The sequence below is a fragment of the Heteronotia binoei genome, unplaced genomic scaffold (genome assembly GCF_032191835.1).
Source record: "Heteronotia binoei isolate CCM8104 ecotype False Entrance Well unplaced genomic scaffold, APGP_CSIRO_Hbin_v1 ptg000047l___fragment_1, whole genome shotgun sequence".
NCBI lineage: Eukaryota > Metazoa > Chordata > Lepidosauria > Squamata > Gekkonidae > Heteronotia > Heteronotia binoei.
In genome coordinates, this window is record NW_026799982.1 from 232,437 (window position 1) to 253,085 (window position 20,649).

Consider the following 20,649-nt stretch of genomic DNA (forward strand, 5'->3'; position numbering starts at 1 on the left):
ATTCTTTATTCCTTTTTGTATCACCAAATAGGGGAACTTTTTCCTATTTTCTAGTATTTTTGCCTTTTCTTTTGGGAGTGCCTTATTTCCTTTTTTTTGTTTGGATTACTGGCTTAATTTTTAATTCTGGATCTCACTCTTGGATTACAAATAGGGCATTCAGCCCTGGATTACAAATTTACACCTTGAAGTTTCTGAAATTTGAAGTTATTTGAAAGACGTGGTGATTTGGATTCTTTTGGAGGAAATGGAGATTAAATTGAGGTATGCTAGACAAAAAAATTTTGAACATGCCAACAAGCCTGGAAGGTGGTTGGCTTATAGGATGAGAAAAGAGAAGGCCAAAAGAATAATTACAACACTAAAAGATAAGAAAAATAAAGAGAAAACTCAAAAGCAAGAAATATGTCAACTTGTGGAACAGTTCTATAAAAAATTATATGAAAAGCAAGTTTATAAAATAGATTTAGAAGAATATATCAACCAAAATAATCTCAATAAATTTACAGAAGAACAACAAAAAACTTTAAATGAGCCAATAACAATAAGGGAACTTGGAGATGCAATGGCATCTCAAAAGAATGGTAAAACTCCGGGTCCAGATGGTTTACCTGCAGAATTCTACAAAGTTTATGAAGAGTCTTTACTCTTACCATTTAAGCATCTTATTGAAAAGATTCAAGAGATGGCCAAATACCAGTTTCATGGCAAGAAGCTACAATATATTTGATTCCAAAAGAAAATAATGATTTGAAAGATATTAAAAACTATCGTCCAATTTCCCTCTTAAATGTGGATTATAAAATTTTTGCTGCAATATTGGCACAACGTTTGAATAGAGTTCTACAGTCTATAATACATTATGATCAAGCACTGGTTTCTTCCTAGAAGATATTTGAAAGATAATGTCAGAACAGTTTGTAATATTATGAAACTCATCCAGAGAAACAATTGGCTTTAATTTGTTTAGATGCTGAGAAGGCCTTCGATAATGTTCGTTGGCACTTTATGCTACAGCAACTGAAAGGCATGGAATGTGGTGAAAACTTCTTGAGAGCAGTAGAAGCAATATATTCTTCACAAAATGCAAGGGTGACAGTGAACGGCGAAGTAACAAATGTCATCAACATTCAAAAAGGTACAAGACAAGGCTGTCCATTGTCACCTCTGCTTTTTATCTTATCTCTAGAGGTACTGAACAATCAAATAAGGGAAGATACAAGTATAAAGGAAGCTGTGATAAAAGATGAACAATATAAACTCAGAGCCTTTGCAGATGATCTAGTCTTTATACTAGAACAACCAATGGATTCAATAGACTGTCTCATAAATAAGATTAAACAATTTGGTTACTGGGCAGGATTAAAGATTAATTACCATAAAACAAAATTTTTGACAAAGAATACGACGACGGAAAAAATTCAATCCTTCCAGCAAAAATCAGGGTTTTTGTATGAAAAATGAATCAAATATCTAGGTGTTATTTCAAATAAGTGTAGCAACTCAAAAATAGATAATTATGACAAACTACTTAAAGAAATTTAAAATGATTTGGAAAAATGGCATGACTTGAACCTATCCCTAATGGGAAGAATAGCCTTAATAAAGATGAATATCCTCCCAAGGTTACTATTCCTGCTTCAAACTATTCCAATATTTTTAAATAGTGGATTTTTTCAAGAACTGAACAAGATGGTCTCCAAATATGTTTGGCAAGGCAAAAAACCTAGAATTAAATTAAAGACATTACAAGATTCTAAATTAAGAGCAGGTTTGGGCCTTCCAGACTGGCAATTGTATTATAAAGCTTCTGTGCTTCTATGGGTAAGAGACTGGATACTACTAAATGATAAGAGACAATTGTTGTTAGAAGGACATGATCTTACTATGGGATGGCATGCATATTTATGGTATCAAAGACTTGAAGGCCATTCCTATTTTAAGAATCACTGGTTTTGAAAATCCTTGTACCATAAATGGTCATGGCTAAAGACCAGAATTTATCAAAAAATTCCAAGATGGGTTTCTCCAATAGAAGCATTTACTCATCCAAATCTCCTAAAATCAAATCAGAATTATAGGTATGATGGCCTGTTGGGAAAAGATAACCAATTGAAAACCAAAGAGCTGGAAAATATGGATATCAAAATAAACTGGTGGCTGAGAATGCAAGTTGAATCCAGATATGCCGAAGACAACGCGACAGGTTTCAATAGCGAACAATACTCATTTGACAAAAAAAATTTGGGTCCACAAGAAAAGCTAATCTCCAAATTATGTGCATATCTACTTCAAATGAAGACACAAGACGAAATTGTAAAAGATTGTATGGTCCAATGGGCAAAAAAAATTGGTCATAATATTACATTAGAAGATTGGGAGAGACTGTGGAAGCTCAACGTTAAATTAACTAGGTCAGCAACTTTTAAAGAAACTTTAAACTTTGTATAAGATGTTTTATAGATGGTACTTGACTCCACAGAAATTGTGTAAGATTTATACTAATATGTCTAACAAATGTTGGAAATGCATTAAACAGGTTGGGTTTTTTTACCATATGTGGTGGACATGTGAGACAGTGAAGGGTTATTGGAAAATGGTGCATGAAATATTACAGACGATTATGAAGACACAGATTCAATTCAAACCAGAACTATTTTTATTGAACATATTTCCTGAGGATTATTCCAAAGAAGTGAGACATTTGTTGGCACATTTTAACACAGCAGCCAGGATTCTCTGTGCCGCAGAGATGGAAATCTCAGGAAATTCCCATGAAGATGGACTTGGTGGGAAAAATTCTGGAAACAGCAGAGCTGGACTTTCTATCCCAGCTGTTGGCTGGGAGATCTAAAGAAGAAGCAAGAAAATACTGGATGAAATTTTATGCCTGGTTAGACACTCAAGACTCTTAAGATTCTCTGGTGTGAACTTATTTCTCTCCCCCCCCCCCCCCTGTATTTTATATTACAAAATTGCCTTTACTGGAATTGTCAAAAGTAATAGATAACTTTAACAAAAGATTTATACTATAAAATTTTAAAATGTTGATGATGTTTAGTATAGACATAATAATATGGGACAATTTATGTAAAGAAAATATTGTAGATGTAAGCTTGTATTTTTCAAAAGTATTTTTATGCAGAATAAGGTGAACTGTATTGTGCTTTCTATTTCCCCTATCCCCTACCCTTACTCTTTCTGAAACCAATAAAACTCTTTAAAATTGAGAAAAATGTCATTACCAAGCGAAATGTTTTATAAAAAAGATATAATGGATACCATAAATTCTCTAAAACAAGACCTTGGTTCATTAACAGAGTTGATAAAAAAAAGCAAATAGGAGCTTTTATGTTGAAAGCTAGCGAAATCTCAAATCTACATGAGCAGAGTGTTAAAGAGATCTTGGTGACGTCTGTGAAATTGGAACAGGAGAGTGATCCGCTGGGAAACAAACAGAAGAAAACCAAAATGGAATCTTATTGCACAGTTAAAAAGGACCGAAAATCAAGACTGATTGAAGTTTTTTTGAGAGGAACAAGTGGCATGGGATCCTGACTATTTTTACCTAGAGGGATGACTGCACTAAGGAGAGAGGAGGTACATCTCAGCAAAAAAATCAAGACGTGGAAAACTTTCAGGAAGAAGGGTATTTAAACTGTTTCTCTCTCTGTGGGTAATTGGATATGGAATTCTCAGCAAGAACTGACATGCGATTTTAAAAGGCCAAGTGAGATTTTTTGGACATGTTAAGTTGTTCCTCCTAGAGCAATATGGATATAAGAGTTAAAGGACTGAAAAGTTTTGAAAAGAATTTTATATAAATCAATAGTTAACTTGGATTAATTTTTAAGAAGGCAGACAACACAATTATTCTGTAATCTGGTAGATCTGCTCTTAATATGTTTGTTTGGAGAAATTATTTATACTGAGACAGATAAATTACTATGTTTTTTCTGCTTGTTACTTTTTTTATCTCTCTACGTTTTATGATATTTTAAATCTGATTTCTTTTTCTTTCCGTTTGAAATAAGTAAGTTAGAAAGATAACGATATTTGTTTCTTATGCTCATTTTAATGACGACATTGTTAAAATAGCAAGTTAGTCTGTATTTTTAATATGGTTAAGCTTAGCCAGTTAGTTCTGTATTGAGACTTCTCTGACTTTTTTATACTTATATGTGCTGAAGAAGAATAGTTTAGACTTGTATTTTAAGTAGTAGTTTAGTAAAAAGTGTATAATGAAAGATAAAGACAGTAAAATATAAGGGGAAAATTTAATACTTGCAGGTAGAAAGAACTGGGTATTTCATTTGGAGGTAGAAATGTAATTGATATATTTGCATTTTTCTTTGTTTCTGGTCTCCCACTCTGTATCCACCCCTCCCCCTCTTTAATGCTTCTGTATCTATGCTTATGCTTTTTCTGTTTATAGTCAAAATCAATAAAAATTATAAAATCTATCCACCATGATCTGACCGAGAAGGTAGAGCATGGGCTGCATCTTTACTGGGCTATCTTGGCACAAGTCCTCTGCCTCCATAACTCCTGCTGAGTGGAGTCGGATTCTAGTATGGTTGGGGACCAAGCCCTGGACTGGCACAGGACCAGAAGGAACAAAGGGAAGTTCTGGCAGAGGAACTTCTTCGGTAGACTCCTTTGGCATGTTCTGGAGGCTCTCCCACCCCAGGTTCCTCAGGGACCAGTTCAGGAGCAGATGGGACAGAGGCATCTCCCTTATGGGATCTTGCAAAGTTTCCTGTTCTCCAACAGAACATGTCTTAGGCTCCTCAGGCTCTTTGAAGGCTTTTTAGTCAAAGTCCTGAGCCTGCTCACTGGGAATCATGGCACTATCCATCTTCAGGGTGAGAGGGAGAGAGGAAGTGGTTTGACAATGATGACAGTTCAGTCATCGAAAAGTGGGTTGGAGGTGCATGGGAGTGGTCAGGACAAAGAAAACTGACAGAAACAGTAATTCACTTAGTGTAGAGGTGTCTTGTTAGCTGAACCATGTAACAGAATGATCCAATTTAAAATTTGTGAGATGAATTTGTTATGCAACATTCACTGTCTATTGCTAAAGTCCTTCTGTGGCTACTGCAGTGGTGGAAAGTACTGTCAAGTCACAGCTGAGTTATGGCAACCCCATAGGATTTTCAAGACAAGAAATGTTCCAAGGTGGTTTGCCATTGCCCGCCTCCATGTCACAATCATGGTATTTCTTGGCAGTCTCACATCCAAATACTAGCCAGGGCTAACGCGGCTTAGTTTCTGAGAACTGACAAGATCAGGTTTTCCTGGGACATCCAGGTCGGGGCCTTTGTGCCTATTAATACTAACTATAGAGATAACCTGGAGACTGAGGGCTCATTTGCACAAAAGACTGCTTATGCAACATCTAATAGAGATACTCATGGATGTGCCAACAGTATCTTCTGTGAGCATGTGTGAGGTTTTGCTCAGCCCCTTTCTAATCACTTTGCTCTTTGGCAGATCTTGATGAATGTTCCAATGGAACTCACCAGTGTAGTGTGAATGCTCAGTGTACAAATGCTCCTGGATCTTATCGCTGTATCTGTGCAGAAGGATTTACTGGAGATGGAGTTACTTGTTCTGGTATGAGAATACTAAGGCTTTTTATGGAAGAACTGTATGCCATCTGCTTGTTTCCTGCAGAAGCAGAATTCCCTTAGGAGCAGTGACAAGTGAAGGAGAAATAGTAAAAGATATACGTGAGGATTTTTTCACAGTCAGAAAGCCCGTTTGTAGTACTAGCTGACATTTATTTATTATTTTGGTTTTCACAGTATGTGCTGTGCAGTCCAGGAAACAATTGTTCTCAGCATTTTTTTCTTATCCAGTCTGCACACATTCTTTTATTAGTCAGCTATCAGTTAGACAAGCTCCATGGCAGGGGATCAGAAAACCAAGCTATTTCCCAAAAAATCAGGAATGAACTGCTTTTCTAAGCCTGATACCAAAATGGAGAGACGCCATTCTACTCCTCATGATCTGAACAGGATATGAACTGAATCTTCCCTCACACCACCCAAGGAACACCAAAGCTCCTCCATCCATGATCCACAGCAACTACACTCAGATCTTTCCTAGCAGCCAGAAGCCATGAGGCTTCTCTGCAAGACTTGTGCTGCTTTGTTGTGCCTGGAATGTTTAAATGACAGTCTCAGGGCCCCTGAAGCATGTCTTTTTCTGGAGTGCCTGAGGATGCCCTAGACCCCAGTTGTCTCAGAGCACATTCCGCTTGGACTGTTATCATGAGAGTGCCCTTTGGCAATCTTCATGAAAAGAGCCCTAGGATATAAAGTTTCTAGGGTACTTGACATCATAAACTGGGTATTCATGTGCCCAGGAAAAATAACATGTTCTAGAGTTTCTTTCTGATTTGCACATTCCCTGGCTTTCCAAGAAAAGAGAAGCCATTCTTGAAGACATAACATTCAGCTCCCAGTCCAGCAAAGCATTATGAACTGAAGAAGTTCATATAATAATAATTTTTATTTGTACCCCGCCCTCCCCGCTGAGGCAGGGGCACAAATATTCCAAGTCAGGTTCAACAACTTAACTACTCAAGCTCTTTTAGTTTTGTTTCTCCAAAGAAAATTTAATCCTTGTTTTAATACTATGTGAAAAATTGGCTTTCCTTGCCAACATGTTATACTTTTCCATTTAGAATTGGCATTGGTTATAAAATTCCAAATATTCAGATTAAAATTTTTAAATGCACTCATACTGGCATATGCTCATTTCAATACACTGAAACCAGTGACAAATACTATCTTTTAAAGAAGAATTCTCACAGTTTTCTGACTTCAAATACTTTTTGGCACATAGAATCATAGAGTTGGAAGGGACCTCCAGGGTCATCTAGTTCAACCCCCTGCACAATACAGGAAACTCACAAATACCTCCCCCTAAATTCACTGGGTCTTCATTGCTGTCAGATGGCCATCTAGCCTCTGTTTAAAAACCTCCAAGGAAGGAGAGCCCACTACCTCCTATTGATATAGTATTTCTTGAAAGTCTGAGCACTATGCCTTCATATCACACTACACACAACCTTGCCGTTTTGAAAACAGGATATATTCTACAAAGGATAAAATATGCATTTCCACTAAGAGACTTGAAATAGTGAAGTAAAAAAATTAAATAAAAGGTTATTTTTAGTCATTTTCCTTATTTATTTACTTCATTTATAGTCCATCTCATTTTCAGGCTTAGAAAAACTACACAATTTTGTTAGCCAACATTTAAAAAAAAATAATTTGGACAAACAAAAGTTGAGCAAACAAAATTGGCCTTGAGCAAAAGGGAAAAAATCCTGAAGTTATAACATTCTAATGATAGCATTAATTATGTTCAACAGATATCGATGAGTGTGCAGAAAATATTAATCTATGTGAGAATGGACAATGCCTGAATATTCCCAGTGGATACCGTTGTGAATGTGAAATGGGCTTCACCCCAGCTTCAGACAGTAGATCTTGCCAAGGTAACTAAATACTACTCCTCCAACTTCATTTTATGAGTTTAGATTTCCAATTCCAATAACACTTAATGACATAACAATAGCTTACAGAGTTTAGATTGAATGACAGGGAAAAAACCCCACAAGAAATACCAGGAAAAGTTTCAGCCTTCAGTTCAGTAGAATGATTGATAGATTCATATCGTGTAAAAGTCATATTTCCCCCAACCATGAATTATTTTGCAGGCCCAACTATAATAAAGACGGCCTTATTTTTAAAAATGCTTTCATAGCCTTATAACAAGTGTCTACAACTTAGTTTTGATTGACTTCCTCTTTGCAGAGTGAACCCAGGCCCAGTTACTTCTCCTATGCACTCAGACAGCACCATACAAATGAGCTGTGTCTTTATCTCTGCTACTGGGAAGAACCATATCCCATTCTGGACCTGTCTGTTCTGGAGCTTGAAACTATCAGATTCTCTTTGCCTTCTACTAGATTCTTCCATTTGCATCATAATTTTTTTTTCTTCTATAGTTCTTCCCTTGATTTTCCCCTTCCTGAAACAGAGGTTTAGAAAATTATATCTTGTTTCCTAAAAAGATATTTAACTTCTTAAACCCTTGTTGCTTCTCTGAGCCACCCATTCTCTAGCCATTGTAAGTGTCATAGTAACATTATTGGTCGTGATAATGATTTTGTTTCACACATTTAAACTGAAAATATGGACTTAGCAGGAATTATTAAAATACATTTTTGCAATAGTCTTCAAAGTACATTTGTTATTAATTCACATTAAAGTTACATATTTCCTGACTCCAAAGGCATCACACAGTTCGGAGTTAGATTGAGTCCTTAACACAAACACCTCATTCAAACAGCTCTTTAGTGCAGACAATTTGAATACCCATCTCTGTACAACAGTAAAGGTAATGTATTCTTACCATTTGTGAAAGATTTTTCAGGCACACACCTGCATTTAAGGGTGTGCCTTCAGTCATACCAAAGCCTCAATTAAAACCAAATTAGTTGTTTCATGTTGACATGGGGTGATAGCTGCCAAAACATCCAAGAGTGTACCTGCTTAAATATTTTGCCAAGTTTTAGATAACAATAAAACCAATTAACAAGATGAGATTCCTTTGCCTTGGGTAGCAAAATTATTGTTACTAATACTATGCCTGTCCATGGAACCAGCACTCACTCCATTTTAAAATATAGATAAGGTTTGTTTACAAAAGAGAATAAAAGGTAAAAACACCATGTAAGGGGAAAAAGGAGTGTGCAGGGTTCAAAGGAATACACAGAATAACAAACCTCTCTAAACTACTCTCACAAACACTTGTTTTCAGCCATTTCCTGGCTCAAGGTTGCAATAAAGATAGCAGTAACTTAGCAGCACTGTCTTCAGTCAGCTTAGTGGAAGTTTTGGAGGAAAGTTAGATGGCCAACTTTCAGATAGTTAACTGGACATCTCCCAGGTGAACACAGTTAACAGGTGAATGCTATACAGAGCTGTTATCACTAACAATGACCTGGATATGCATCCAAAAACACTTGTAAACCAAGGGTGTTACTTTTTACAGTCTTGTGAGCAAAAATTCTACTTTGTGAGCTAGTGGCATTAAAGTTGTGAGCTACTGCATAAATTAGTGTGCTCTGGGGTCATCCTTCCTGAGCTAAGACAAAAAAGTATGAGCTGAAGCTAACTCAGTTTAGAGGGAACACTGAAAGTGACACTGGACACAGTATTCCAAATTAGGCAGCACGATCCATCTATACAATGGCATTACAATATTGGCCCTTTTATTCTCAGTCCCTTTCCTAATAATCCCTAACACAGTTTGTCTTCTTCACTGATGCTGCACACTTGGTTGACATTTTCATTGAGTTATCCGCTATGTCCCCAAGATCTTTTTCCCTCTCAGTCTCAGCAAGTTCAGACCCCATTAGGCTATACTTGAAGTTGGGATTTTTTGTCTCAGTGTGCATCACCTTACATTTACCATGATTGTCATATTGTTGCCTACTCACGCAGTTGGTGGATGTTTTCTCAGAGCTATTCACCATCCTGAATAATAGAGTGTCATCTGCAAGCTTGGCCATTCCACTACTCACCCCTAGTTCCAGATCATTGATGAATAAATTAAATAATATTGGCTCAAATACTGATCCTTGTGGGATTCCATTGTTTATTTCCTTCCATTGTGAGAACTGTCCATTTAATCCTACTCTTTGCTTTCCATCATTTAATCAGTTTGTAATCCATAAAAGAACCAATCCTCTTATTTTATGACTGCTAAGTTTACTCAGAAGCCTTTGGTGAAGTACCTTGTCAAAAACCTGCTGCAAAGTTCAAGTATATAATGTCTACCAGGTCACCATTGTCTACATGCTTGTCACTTTCTCAGAGAACTTCAAAAGTTTGGTAAGGTAGGACTTCCCTTTGCAAAAGCCATGCTGATTTTACTTCAGCAGGCTTTGTCTCTCTATGTGCTTAACAATTCTATCTTTGATTACAGGTTCTACTAATTTGCCTGGGACAGACATTAGGCTGACTGGCCTGTAATTTCCTGGTTCCCCTCTTGTTCCCTTTTTAAAAATTGGTGTCATGTTTGCTACTATCCACTCTTATGGTGCAGTGGCTGAATTTAGTGACAGTTTGTATTCATGACTTAGTAGATCAACTGTCTCACATACAAATCCGTTAAGAACTGTTGAGTGTATGCTATCAGGACCTGAAGACTATTTTTTAATTTCCCCAGTACATCTAGAACTTTATCTCTTGTCATCTCAGTGTGGCTCATTTCTTCAGATTCCCTTTCTGAAAATCAGGGCTGTAGCATGGGGCATACCCCACACTTTCTACAGTGAACACAGAAGCAAAAAAGTCATTGAGCTTCTTCGCATCCCCCCATCTTTCTTTAGAAATCCCTTTATTCATTTGTCATCCAAGGCCCCACTGCTTCTCTGGCTGGTTTCTTGCTCTGTGGCTCCAGGACCTTGGCAGAGCTACTGTAGTTGTTTCAGGTTATTGGGAGGTGCTGATGGGTTGCAAGGCTCCTCGGATGGTTCCTGATCAGTTAATTCCCTGGGGATGGAATCCAGACCTGTTTGCCAGGCAAGTTTCACAGAATCTGCCTACAGAGTGTTTGGACGGGCCTGTGCCTTAGGGATCTCATGACCTGAATGGGGTTCCTCACCATCAGAAGAATCTGCCCCAATGGAACTGGAGCAACAGATGACAATCCAGCTGTTAGGCAGGGCTTCTAGTCCCTTTAAAATCTAAACAGATGGGAGATACCAACTAACAGCCGTGTGGCAGGGCCAGCTTCCTCTCACTCCCTGCTGTCGCCTCTGGCAGGGAGAATAGAGGGAAATTGAAAAATGGTCCCAAATTTTCTCCCCCACTCCAAAAACCCAAAATGGCAGTGAACATCCAAAAATTTCAGGATAATGAGAAGCATGCAAGAAATAAGGATCTGAAATTAATGCCAACATTTTTTACTATGCATAAAAAATGGTAAAGGTGGTCCCCTGTGCAAGCACTGAGTCATTACCAACCCATGGGATGACATCACATCATGATGTTTTCTTGGCGGACTTTTTACAGGGTGGTTTGCCATTGCCATCTGGAGTCATCTACATACAGATAAATTCTGAGTATTTATCATACTGATTAACCAAATTTCTGAAGAAGTGAGCAGTAACTTACAAAAGCTCATACCCTACCACAAATTGTATTAGTCTCTAAGGTGCTACTGGACTGTTACTATTTTCTGCTGCTACAAATAGACTAACCCATCTTTATCTATCATACTAATATCTGTTAATTAATTATGCTATTATAATTTCAGATATTGATGAATGTGTCTTCCAGAATATCTGTGTATTTGGTACTTGTAATAACTTACCAGGAATGTTTCACTGTATTTGTGATGATGGATATGAATTGGATAGAACTGGAGGAAATTGTACAGGTATATCTTATACGTCATACATTATGTATATATTTATTGCATTTGAATCATACTCTTTTTTCCAAACACCTGGGGTAATGTTCAGTTGGTTATTGCATTTTATCTGCAGCAGAGTAGGTGGAGGGATGAGTAACTTCCTGAAGGTCACTCAGAAAACTTTGTGACTAAGTGAATATTTATTTTATTTTATGTTATTGGATTTATATGCCGCTCTCCCCACCGAAGCAGGCTCAGTGCGGCTCACAATAAATAGCTTACAATAAAAAACATTTGCATTAAAAGCATTAAACAGTGCTAGTTTTGATACAGATTTAAGATGGCATTCAATGATCTTAAGCATCCATTGGATCTGGCATCTTGGTGGTGGTGGTCAGCATTTCAGTTAAATGCTAACTGAAACAGTGTAGCCTTGTGGAACTGGGCAAGGTCCCACAAGGCTCTGACCCCTGACCAATGAGGGGCGGCAATTGAGAAGGCTCTTTTTTTGCGTTGTTTTCAGTCTTGCCTCCCTCGGCCCAGGGATTGATAACATGTTTTGTGTTCCTGATCTAAGTACCCTCAGGAGAACATGTGAGGAGAGACGGTTCCTAAGGTATGCAGGACCTTAGGACAACCAGCATCTTGTAGCGAATCTGGTATACCACTGGCAGCCAGTGCAGTGTTTGCAGCCCAGGCTGTATGTGCTCCCACATGGAGAGCCCCAAGAACAGCCTGGCTGCCACATTCTGCACCAGCTGCAGTTTCCAGATTTGGGACAAGGCAGCCCCATGTAGAGGGCATTGCAGTAGTCCAATCTCGAGGTGATTGTAGCATGGACCACAGCTGCCAAGTCACTGCGCTCGAGGAAGGGAACCAACTGCCTTACCTGCCTAAGGTGGTAAAAGGCGGATTTGGCAGTAGCTGCTATCTGGGCCTCCGTTGTTTGGGAAGGCTCCAGTAGCACTCTCAGGCTTCTAACCCTTGGTGCCGTTGTAAGTGGCACTCTATCAAAAGTTGATAAGGGGATTTCCCTGCCAATACCACCGCAACTCAGGCAAAGGACCTCTGTCTTTGCCAGATTCAGCGTTAGTTGACTCAACCTAAGCCATCCTGCCACGGCTTGCAAAGCCAGGTCCAGATTTTCTGGGACACAGTCAGACCAGCTGTCCATCAGTAGATAGAGTTGGGTGTCATCTGCATACTGACGGCAACCCAACCCATAACTCTGGCTAATCTGGGCAAGGTGATGCATGTTTGAATCTAATGTGATAGATATCTCATAGATTTTCAGAATTATGACCGAGATTTCTGTTATCACAAGAAACCTGGAACTGGATTTGGGGAAATATTCTGGAAGATTTGTTTAACTGAAGGAAAATTTTAAAACTCAGTTTAAGTTATATCTTTATATTTCTTGCTTTAGACATTGATGAGTGTGCTGATCCTATCAACTGTGTTAATGGTTTTTGTGTGAATACTCCTGGAAGATACGAATGTAACTGCCCTCCAGACTTTCAGCTGAATCCGACTGGAGTTGGTTGTGTTGGTAAGTAAGTGAACCATTATGTCAGTATGTTCTTTACGCACAAAGGTATAAAGGTATAAAGGTTGTGCGTAAAGCAATATCTTTTTAACTAAAAAGCCTGTCCAATTCTCAACATGTATAAAGGTATAAAGATTGTGCAAAAATCAATATCTTCTGTAACTAAAAAGCCTGTCCAATTCTAAACATGTTTAATACCCACTCACAGGAATTGGGAAAAATACAGGTGTGACACCCTCTCATTCACTCACATAGAGTGCCTACCAAAATTTTAAACCTCTCTCTCAAGTTCAAGGTTATATCAGGTTTTCACAAGCTGTCCTTTTTTGTCTTTTTTAAAATATACAGAGAGAGCCATAAGTATTTCATATCTCAGGTCCAGTCTCACTCTCAGACAGGATAGCCCAGCTCCCTTTAATATTAAGGCCTCATTCACACAGAGCTGTTGGGACTGGGGCTCAAACACTGTTCCAATCACTTGCTGCCACCACTCATTTGTGTCCTATAATATAGAGAGAGACCTAGTCATTGAAGTGTGTCTGTGTGTGAAGCCTTCCGTTAGACATGCAATCCCCAGGGTTAATCAAAACAAGAATACTTTTCTTTATGATATAAATAAAACTAAGGTATAAACATTTTGTTTTGATTGAACTTTTGAAGTGAAGTCCTATTCCTACAACAGGGATCCTTTAGTGACATATTTGCTAGTTTCAGCCTGCTCTAGACAGCTCTTTTGCACAGTTCTATTCTGTCAGACATCCTCTTTCTCCTCAGCTTTGACTGCCAAATCTTCTGTTGGATGTTGGTCATTTTCAACTGCTGCTTTTCCAACCCCCACTCACAACATTGCAGTAGCTCTCATTGGTTGTTCGTAGAGAGGGGCAGAACCTAGCCTGTCCATCACAACAACGTAAATGCTTGTGGTCAGGCCTCAGATTCAGTGGGAGCTCACAGGAGCGCAGCTTCTGAACCTTTCTGAGAGGTCCACCTCCTCCTTCCACCTCCTTGTCCATTGAATAGTATGTGCAGCTGCATAACAATCCCTGGATGAGCTCCACCACCTATTTATCTGCAAATTTATCTACTTGCGGTACGGGGGTGTGAATTGAGGGAAGGCACCTTTAAGGGCTCCACAGAGCCATTTCCCAGGGAAATCAAAGCCAGTCACACATATATGGCTGGAAAGGCACCAGCTGGGAAGAGGCTGGATATTGGGGGCTGCAGCTACTAAGTCAGAGGGGAGGTGTGCCATCAGGCTGGCAGCATTGACAAGGAATGCATGCATGACAACCATGCCCCATTGTCCCAGGTGGTCGGCCTAATTTAGGGGAAAATTTAAAGGCAGCTCTGGAGAGGAGTTGGATGGCTAAAAGCAGAGGCATGCCCAGCACCCAGCTACATGGAAGGTGGAATGTGAGCATCGGGGTTTATGGTACAGTATATATGGTATTCATCAGGCCTTGAATTCAACAGGAGCTTACAGGAGCACAGTTCCTGAACCTTTCTGATGGCCCCCTCCTCCTCCCCACCTACCTACCTTGTCCATTGTATAGTAGGTGCAGCTGCATAACAATCCCTGGATTAGGAGAGCGGGCAGCCAGCCAGCAACCAGGAGCTTTGCCGCACCCCCAGCAGCCCTCATTAACCCCTGGAGAAGCCCATACCACCCTTTCTCCACTTCTTATGTGATTTTGGTAGGGTTGCCAATCCCCAGGTGGGGGCAGGGGATCCCCCGGTTTGGAGGCTCTCCCCGCCACTTCAGGGTCGTCAGAAAGCGGGGGAAGGAGAGGGAAATGTCTGCTGGGAACTCTATTATTCCCTAGGGAGATTTGTTCCCATAGAAAATAATGGAGAATTGATCCGCGGGTATCTGGGGTGCTGGGGGGGGCTATTTTTTGAGGTAGAGGCACCAAATTCCCAGTATAGCATATAGTGCCTCTCCCCAACATACCCCTCAAGTTTCAAAAAGATTGGACCAGGGGGTCCAAATCTATGAGCCCCCAAAGAAGGTGCCCATATCCTTCATTATTTCCTATGGAAGGAAGGAATTGAAAAGGTGTGCCGTCCCTTTAAATGTGAGGGCCAGAACTCCCTTTGGAGTTCAATTATGCTTGTTACAGCATTGATCTTGGCTCCACCCCCAAAGTCCCCAGATATTTCTTAAATTGGACTTGGCAACCCTAGATTTTGGGTGGCAGGTAGCTTGCTGGCCTTTTGATGGGGGGGCCCCAAGGAGGGCCCCAGGTGAGTGAGGCCTGCTTGGGCTGGCTGGATCTCTAGCCATCCCAAGCAGGTTTCACTCACCTGGGGCTCTCTTTTCTTGCGTTGGGTTGCTTTTGGCTGGTGGGGGGGGTGGCATAGGCTAATGAGCTCCATCATCTATTTTTCTGCAAAACGACCCCTGGTATGCATTGTAAATGTTCATGTCTCATAAACTCAGTTATATTTGTATGTTTTCTGTATAGATAATCGGGTTGGCAACTGTTATCTGAAATATGGACCAAGAGGAGATGGAAGTTTGTCTTGTAACACTGAAATTGGTGTTGGCGTCAGTCGTTCATCCTGCTGCTGTTCACTGGGGAAGGCCTGGGGAAATCCCTGTGAGATTTGCCCCCCTGTAAATAGCAGTAAGAAATTATTCTTTTTATGTCTATATAGCTCACATGGTGATGAAAAAACTAATAATATCCCATGAAGAGTAAATCCGATAAAGACATCCATATGGTGGTTCTGTGTATCATGCAATATGTCTGGGTTCTCAGAATTTATACAGAATGTTTGAATTTGCAGTCACTAATGTTTCTTCTAAGCTGAGTTAGTGTGAGCTATCTCATAGTTTTTTAGCCTCTGGCTCACACATTTTTGTCTTAGCTCAGATAGAATGGCCCCGGAGCAAACTAATTTATGTAGTAGCCAAGTTGCTCACTTGCAACTTTAATGCCAGTAACTCACAAAGCAGAATTTGTGCTCACAAAACTCCACAGCTTACAGGGAGCATTGGCAGTCAGTGGTGCCACACACAGCAGATGTTGACTCTCTGTCTGGTATACTTTCTGAATGATTAGTCTGGATTGTTCCCTTCTGCTGCATAGAGGATCTTCCATTGAAGGATGTCTCCTGTTTGATGATGGAGTGCTTCCAACAAAAGTCTTCTTCCATCACATAGTCTCTCACTTAGCAGAAGGAAATCACTGGATCCAACCTGTGTATAACACAGAAAGAATGTTAGGGATGCTGTACATAGTGCAGAGAGGATGTATTTTTGGTGGCCTATCAGTTATGTCTAATCATGTCTGAAGCATGATTTGTGTCTGCAATTAAACCCAAGAGCCTTTGCAATTATGGCTCTCCTTAAGCGCTAATTAATACTTGCTTCTGTAGCGGTGAAACAAGGAAAATATGTTTTAATCAGTGTTGGTAAATTATTTGTGATTACCAATTATTGAATGATTTACATTTCTGACCTAAAATACCATTGTTACTATAGTTATTGTAATCCTCATCATAATTTTAATGCCACATTTCTCCACCATCTATGCTGTCATGAGGAGAGGAATTTTTTTGAATATTTTTTGCTTTTAGATGTTTCTATTTTAGATTTTTAAAAATGCTGTCAGCTGTTACATCTGTGGCTTGCGATCATCCCCATAGGCATCAGCTCATATGGTGCTTTGGCACTGCTTTCCAGGGAAAAGTAATCTATGTGAAAGGTTTCATTTTAGGGTCAAAAGCGTAGGGTTCTGTACAACAAAGTCTGATTTAATATTTGGATGGTAAATTTCATGTTGCATACATAGTAGACCTTGCATGGACTAAACAATTTAATAACAGAAAACCAAATGAAATAATCTCACTTTTTATTATTTGGGCTGTTTTCTGTCTAGGTGAATATAATACTCTTTGCCCAGGGGGTGAAGGATTCAGACCAAATCCCATAACTATTATCTTAGAAGGTAGGTTCATTCTGACCACTGGCCATTTTGACGTTTGCTAAAGGGAAGGCCATATTTTGTAAAATGTCTGTAGGTGGAAGGTAGCACAACTGAAAACCACATAAGTCAGTCTGCGCTGAATGAGTGCTCAGATTTCTCAGATGAGGAGGTACCTGCAGCTAGTTCTCAGCCTGTAATGGAACAGCCAGCTGCACTTGGCTCTGTGCCAGAAGAACAACAACAAGAGATCAGGTTACCAGCTGATCAGGAGTCACAGCCTACAGATGAAACTAAGCCAACACCTTGAAGCGGTAAACAAGTTTTCAGAAGCCACTCCCATGCCCACCTAGTTCACCCACACCTTTGCAGCACTGACTGTCAGAGACGCTTAGAGTTGCAAGAAAGGAAAAGAAGTGCTAGACTCATGGCTCATTGTCAGCTGTCAGTTGAAGAGATGAATTAGTAGCTTCAGGAGGACTGCCAAGGAATTGGCTGGGAGTTTAGCTACTTAAGACTTGGCTATAAATTCAATGAAACGTTGTCTTTCTTTTTTGTGGTAAATTTAGCCCACTTACATTCAAGACAATAATTTGTAATCCATCATGGTGCAAATTCTTTATGTTCTTCATAAAATCTACACAGTTCCTGTGCGTTTGTAATTGTAATCCTTTCCCCCTGAATTTCAAAACTCAAACCTTCAGGTATTATCCATCTATACCTCATTTCATTGTCCCGTAATTTTTCTGTCAGTTTTTTGTATGTTCTTCTGTCATTTATCACTTGCCTTAGCAACTCCTTCATAATTCTTACTCTGCTACCTCCCACTATTAATGTCTTTTCAAAGTTTTTATTCATGATCTTTCCCACCATTTCTTTTGTCATATATCTTATAACCACATCTCTTGGTAGGTTTTTTTTTTTTTGCATAGAGTGAGTTCACTCTATACATATAATCATACATATTTCTAGTCCCTTCAGGATCTTTCTCCAAAAATTCTGCAATTATTTTTATTATATATTCTTTCAATTATTTTTATTATATATTCTTTCACCATCTTCCTTTTCAGGTACTCCTCTCAGACGTATCTGAGTCTCCATCAATTTGCAGTCATGGATTGCCACTTTTTCTTGTATTTTCAACAAGGTGGAATCATGTACTTTCATTATCCCTTCTACCGCCTACACTTTCTTAGATGTTTCCTCAGTCTCATTTCTGAGATCTTCAATATCTTTTCTGATCTCTTCTATAATATCTTTTTTAGATGTGTTTATCATCTCTTTCATGCCTCTCATCATTCTGGCCTCCATTGCCTCTAATTGTTCCTGCATTTTCTCCAGTGAGGTAGCCCTTGCACGGGTTTGTTTGTGTTCTGACATTTAAAAAAAACACCAAAAATTTTGATCTCACCAATTTCAATTTTGATTATCAAGTTCAATAGATTAGAGCTTGCTTTTTCTAACAAGCCTAATTTCGCCATCCTCAGAGCTTCCCAGACCGAGATATTAATTTTTAAACTTTTTAAATCCTTCAAAATGGCGGTCGCGACTTACTGCTTCCCTTTAAAGATTTTTCTTTTTTTCCTTTAAAAACTTCTAAAGTCCAATATAAACAGTATGTCCAATAATATTTATCTTCTTATCATCACCTCAATTAGTTCCAACAATTTTTAATGTTCCGAACACTTTAAAAATATTATTTTAATTTTAACCTCCTTGCAATGGCCGCCGATGTTTCTCTATGATATTATAGTCCTAGAGTAGGCTTTTCGTCTGCTACTTCCTGCTTTACTTGCCACCAAATCCCATTTTCACTGGTAAAGAGAGCTCACGATAGTTGACATACTTCCTGTGTTGGTTGTATGCGCTGCAGGTCTGTGACGATGGTACTCTTTTTTCAAAACCGCAAGTAGACCAAACAATAAATTCTCCGGTGGTCTGGACAGTGGGTCGGTCTGACTACTGGGTATAGGCTCCTCCTCCTCGTCACAGGGTCGGGTGCTCCAATCGATCCGGAGGGGGAGTGGCCTATACCACCCAGGACGCGCCAGTTTTTCTCCAGGCGCTTGCTGAGGAGCGCAGAAGATCCGGATTATTGAAATAAAACACAGACCGGAAGCGTTGGGATCGGTCCCAACAACGCCGGTGGCGGCAGTCTGCAGGGTTTACTCACAAGTAGACCTTGAGCGAGCGGCAGACGCCCGCAGCACTTCGTTCCCTCACAGACCAGAAGCGTTGGGATCGGTCCCAACAACGCCGGTGGCGGCAGTCTGCAGGGTCTACTCGCGAGTAGAGTAGACCTTGAGCCCAACAACGCCGGTGGCGGCAGTCTGCAGGGTTTACTCACAAGTAGACCTTGAGCGAGCGGCAGACGCCCGCAGCGCTTCGTTCCCTCACAGACCGGAAGCGTTGGGATGGGTCCCAACAACGCCGGTGGCGGCAGTCTGCAGGGTCTACTCGCGAGTAGACCTTGAGCGAGCAGCAGACGCCCGCAGCGCTTCGTTCCCTCGCAGACGCGATTGGAACCAAGCGGGAAGGAAAGAGAGGAGGCAAGCGGAGCGGCAGCGCGGTAAGTCACCCTACAGCAATAGGGCTGCACGCGGATCCACGGGGCTTCAGAAGGGTCCCCATGCTGCCTGCGTTGTCTCTCCTTCGGACGGCCTAGTCGTGTAGACTTGGCAAAGGAGTGAGAGAGAGAGGCCTCTGAGGGGGTTTGTTCCTGACTGGAAGGCAAGATACACAAAGGCCCGTTAGAGGGCGCAACGGAGGCTTTCTGTCCTCCATTTGAGCCTTTCCCGCTTCTTTTTTAGTTGCATTTGCCTTTCCTTCCCTTATAGGGACATGAAAAGCAACAAAATGGCGACTAGCTCTCACAGCAACTCACACAGCGAATTTGATCTACCTCTTCTGTCAGGGGCTCTGACTCCTCAACAGGAGGCTCAGAATCCTGACCTCACAGGAGAGGATGCCAAGTCAAATTTAGTCCTTTGGCTTAAGAAAGAGCTGCTAAAAGAGTTGGGACAGGACCTTTGTCAGCAGCTGGACTCCCTTGCTTCCCTACAGCCAAAAAGGAAAGATGGAAGGAAAAGGGGCAGAGATACTAGTCCCAGTGGCACTATGGAAGGACGCTCTAAGATCAAGCCTCCTTTGGGTTCGGACTCCCCCCTCCTGAGCTCAGCTGAGGAATCAGAAGACTGAGCAGTCAGATAAGGAGGAGGGTGAACTGTCAGACGAGGAGGAGCAGACTGACACTGTTCAATCTAGGCTCTTTCCTTCTGAATACTATTCAAAATTGCTTCCCAAAGTACTGAGGACCCTCAACTTTGTACCCACTCCTAAAGAAAATGAGGAGTTGGATCCTGATCTCCCCACAGGTTCAGGGGAGATGATGCCAAAATTGAGCAGTGCTCAGACAGGGGTTCCTTTGCCTGCGGCCTTTTTTGCCCTGGTCAAGGAGGAATGGGAACGTCCGACTAAGCCTAAAGCAAACCAACAGATTCTCTCCAAACTTTATTCTCTTATTCTACAGGTTACTAAGAGATTAAAGTTACCAACAGTGGATGACCCTGTAACTAGCCTGATTTCCAATTCGGTCCTTCCTATGGACGCAGATGGTTTACCCAGGGATCCATGCAATAGGAGGATTGAGCAAGCTTTACGCAAAGAGTTTGAAGCGACATCTTGGGCTATCAAGGCAGCCACTACGTCTTCATTGTTTGCCAGAGCAATGTG

At 40.4% G+C, this 20,649-nt stretch overlaps 1 protein-coding gene across 2 annotated transcripts in view; it reads left to right on the forward strand.

Annotated features, from left to right (window-relative positions):
- The window catches only part of LOC132590489 (fibrillin-2-like), a 314,238-nt gene that overhangs the window by 206,649 nt on the left and 86,940 nt on the right, over window positions 1-20,649 (forward strand). For both annotated transcript variants that reach the window (XR_009556697.1, XM_060263396.1), the window contains exons 28-33: window positions 5,494-5,616; window positions 7,385-7,510; window positions 11,344-11,466; window positions 12,869-12,991; window positions 15,454-15,615; window positions 16,873-16,941. Coding sequence is in view for 1 of the 2 variants with exons in the window: in XM_060263396.1 (XP_060119379.1) it covers window positions 5,494-5,616; window positions 7,385-7,510; window positions 11,344-11,466; window positions 12,869-12,991; window positions 15,454-15,615; window positions 16,873-16,941 (726 nt within the window). In the remaining variant the exon portion in view is untranslated. The remainder of the gene's footprint in view (window positions 1-5,493; window positions 5,617-7,384; window positions 7,511-11,343; window positions 11,467-12,868; window positions 12,992-15,453; window positions 15,616-16,872; window positions 16,942-20,649) is intronic.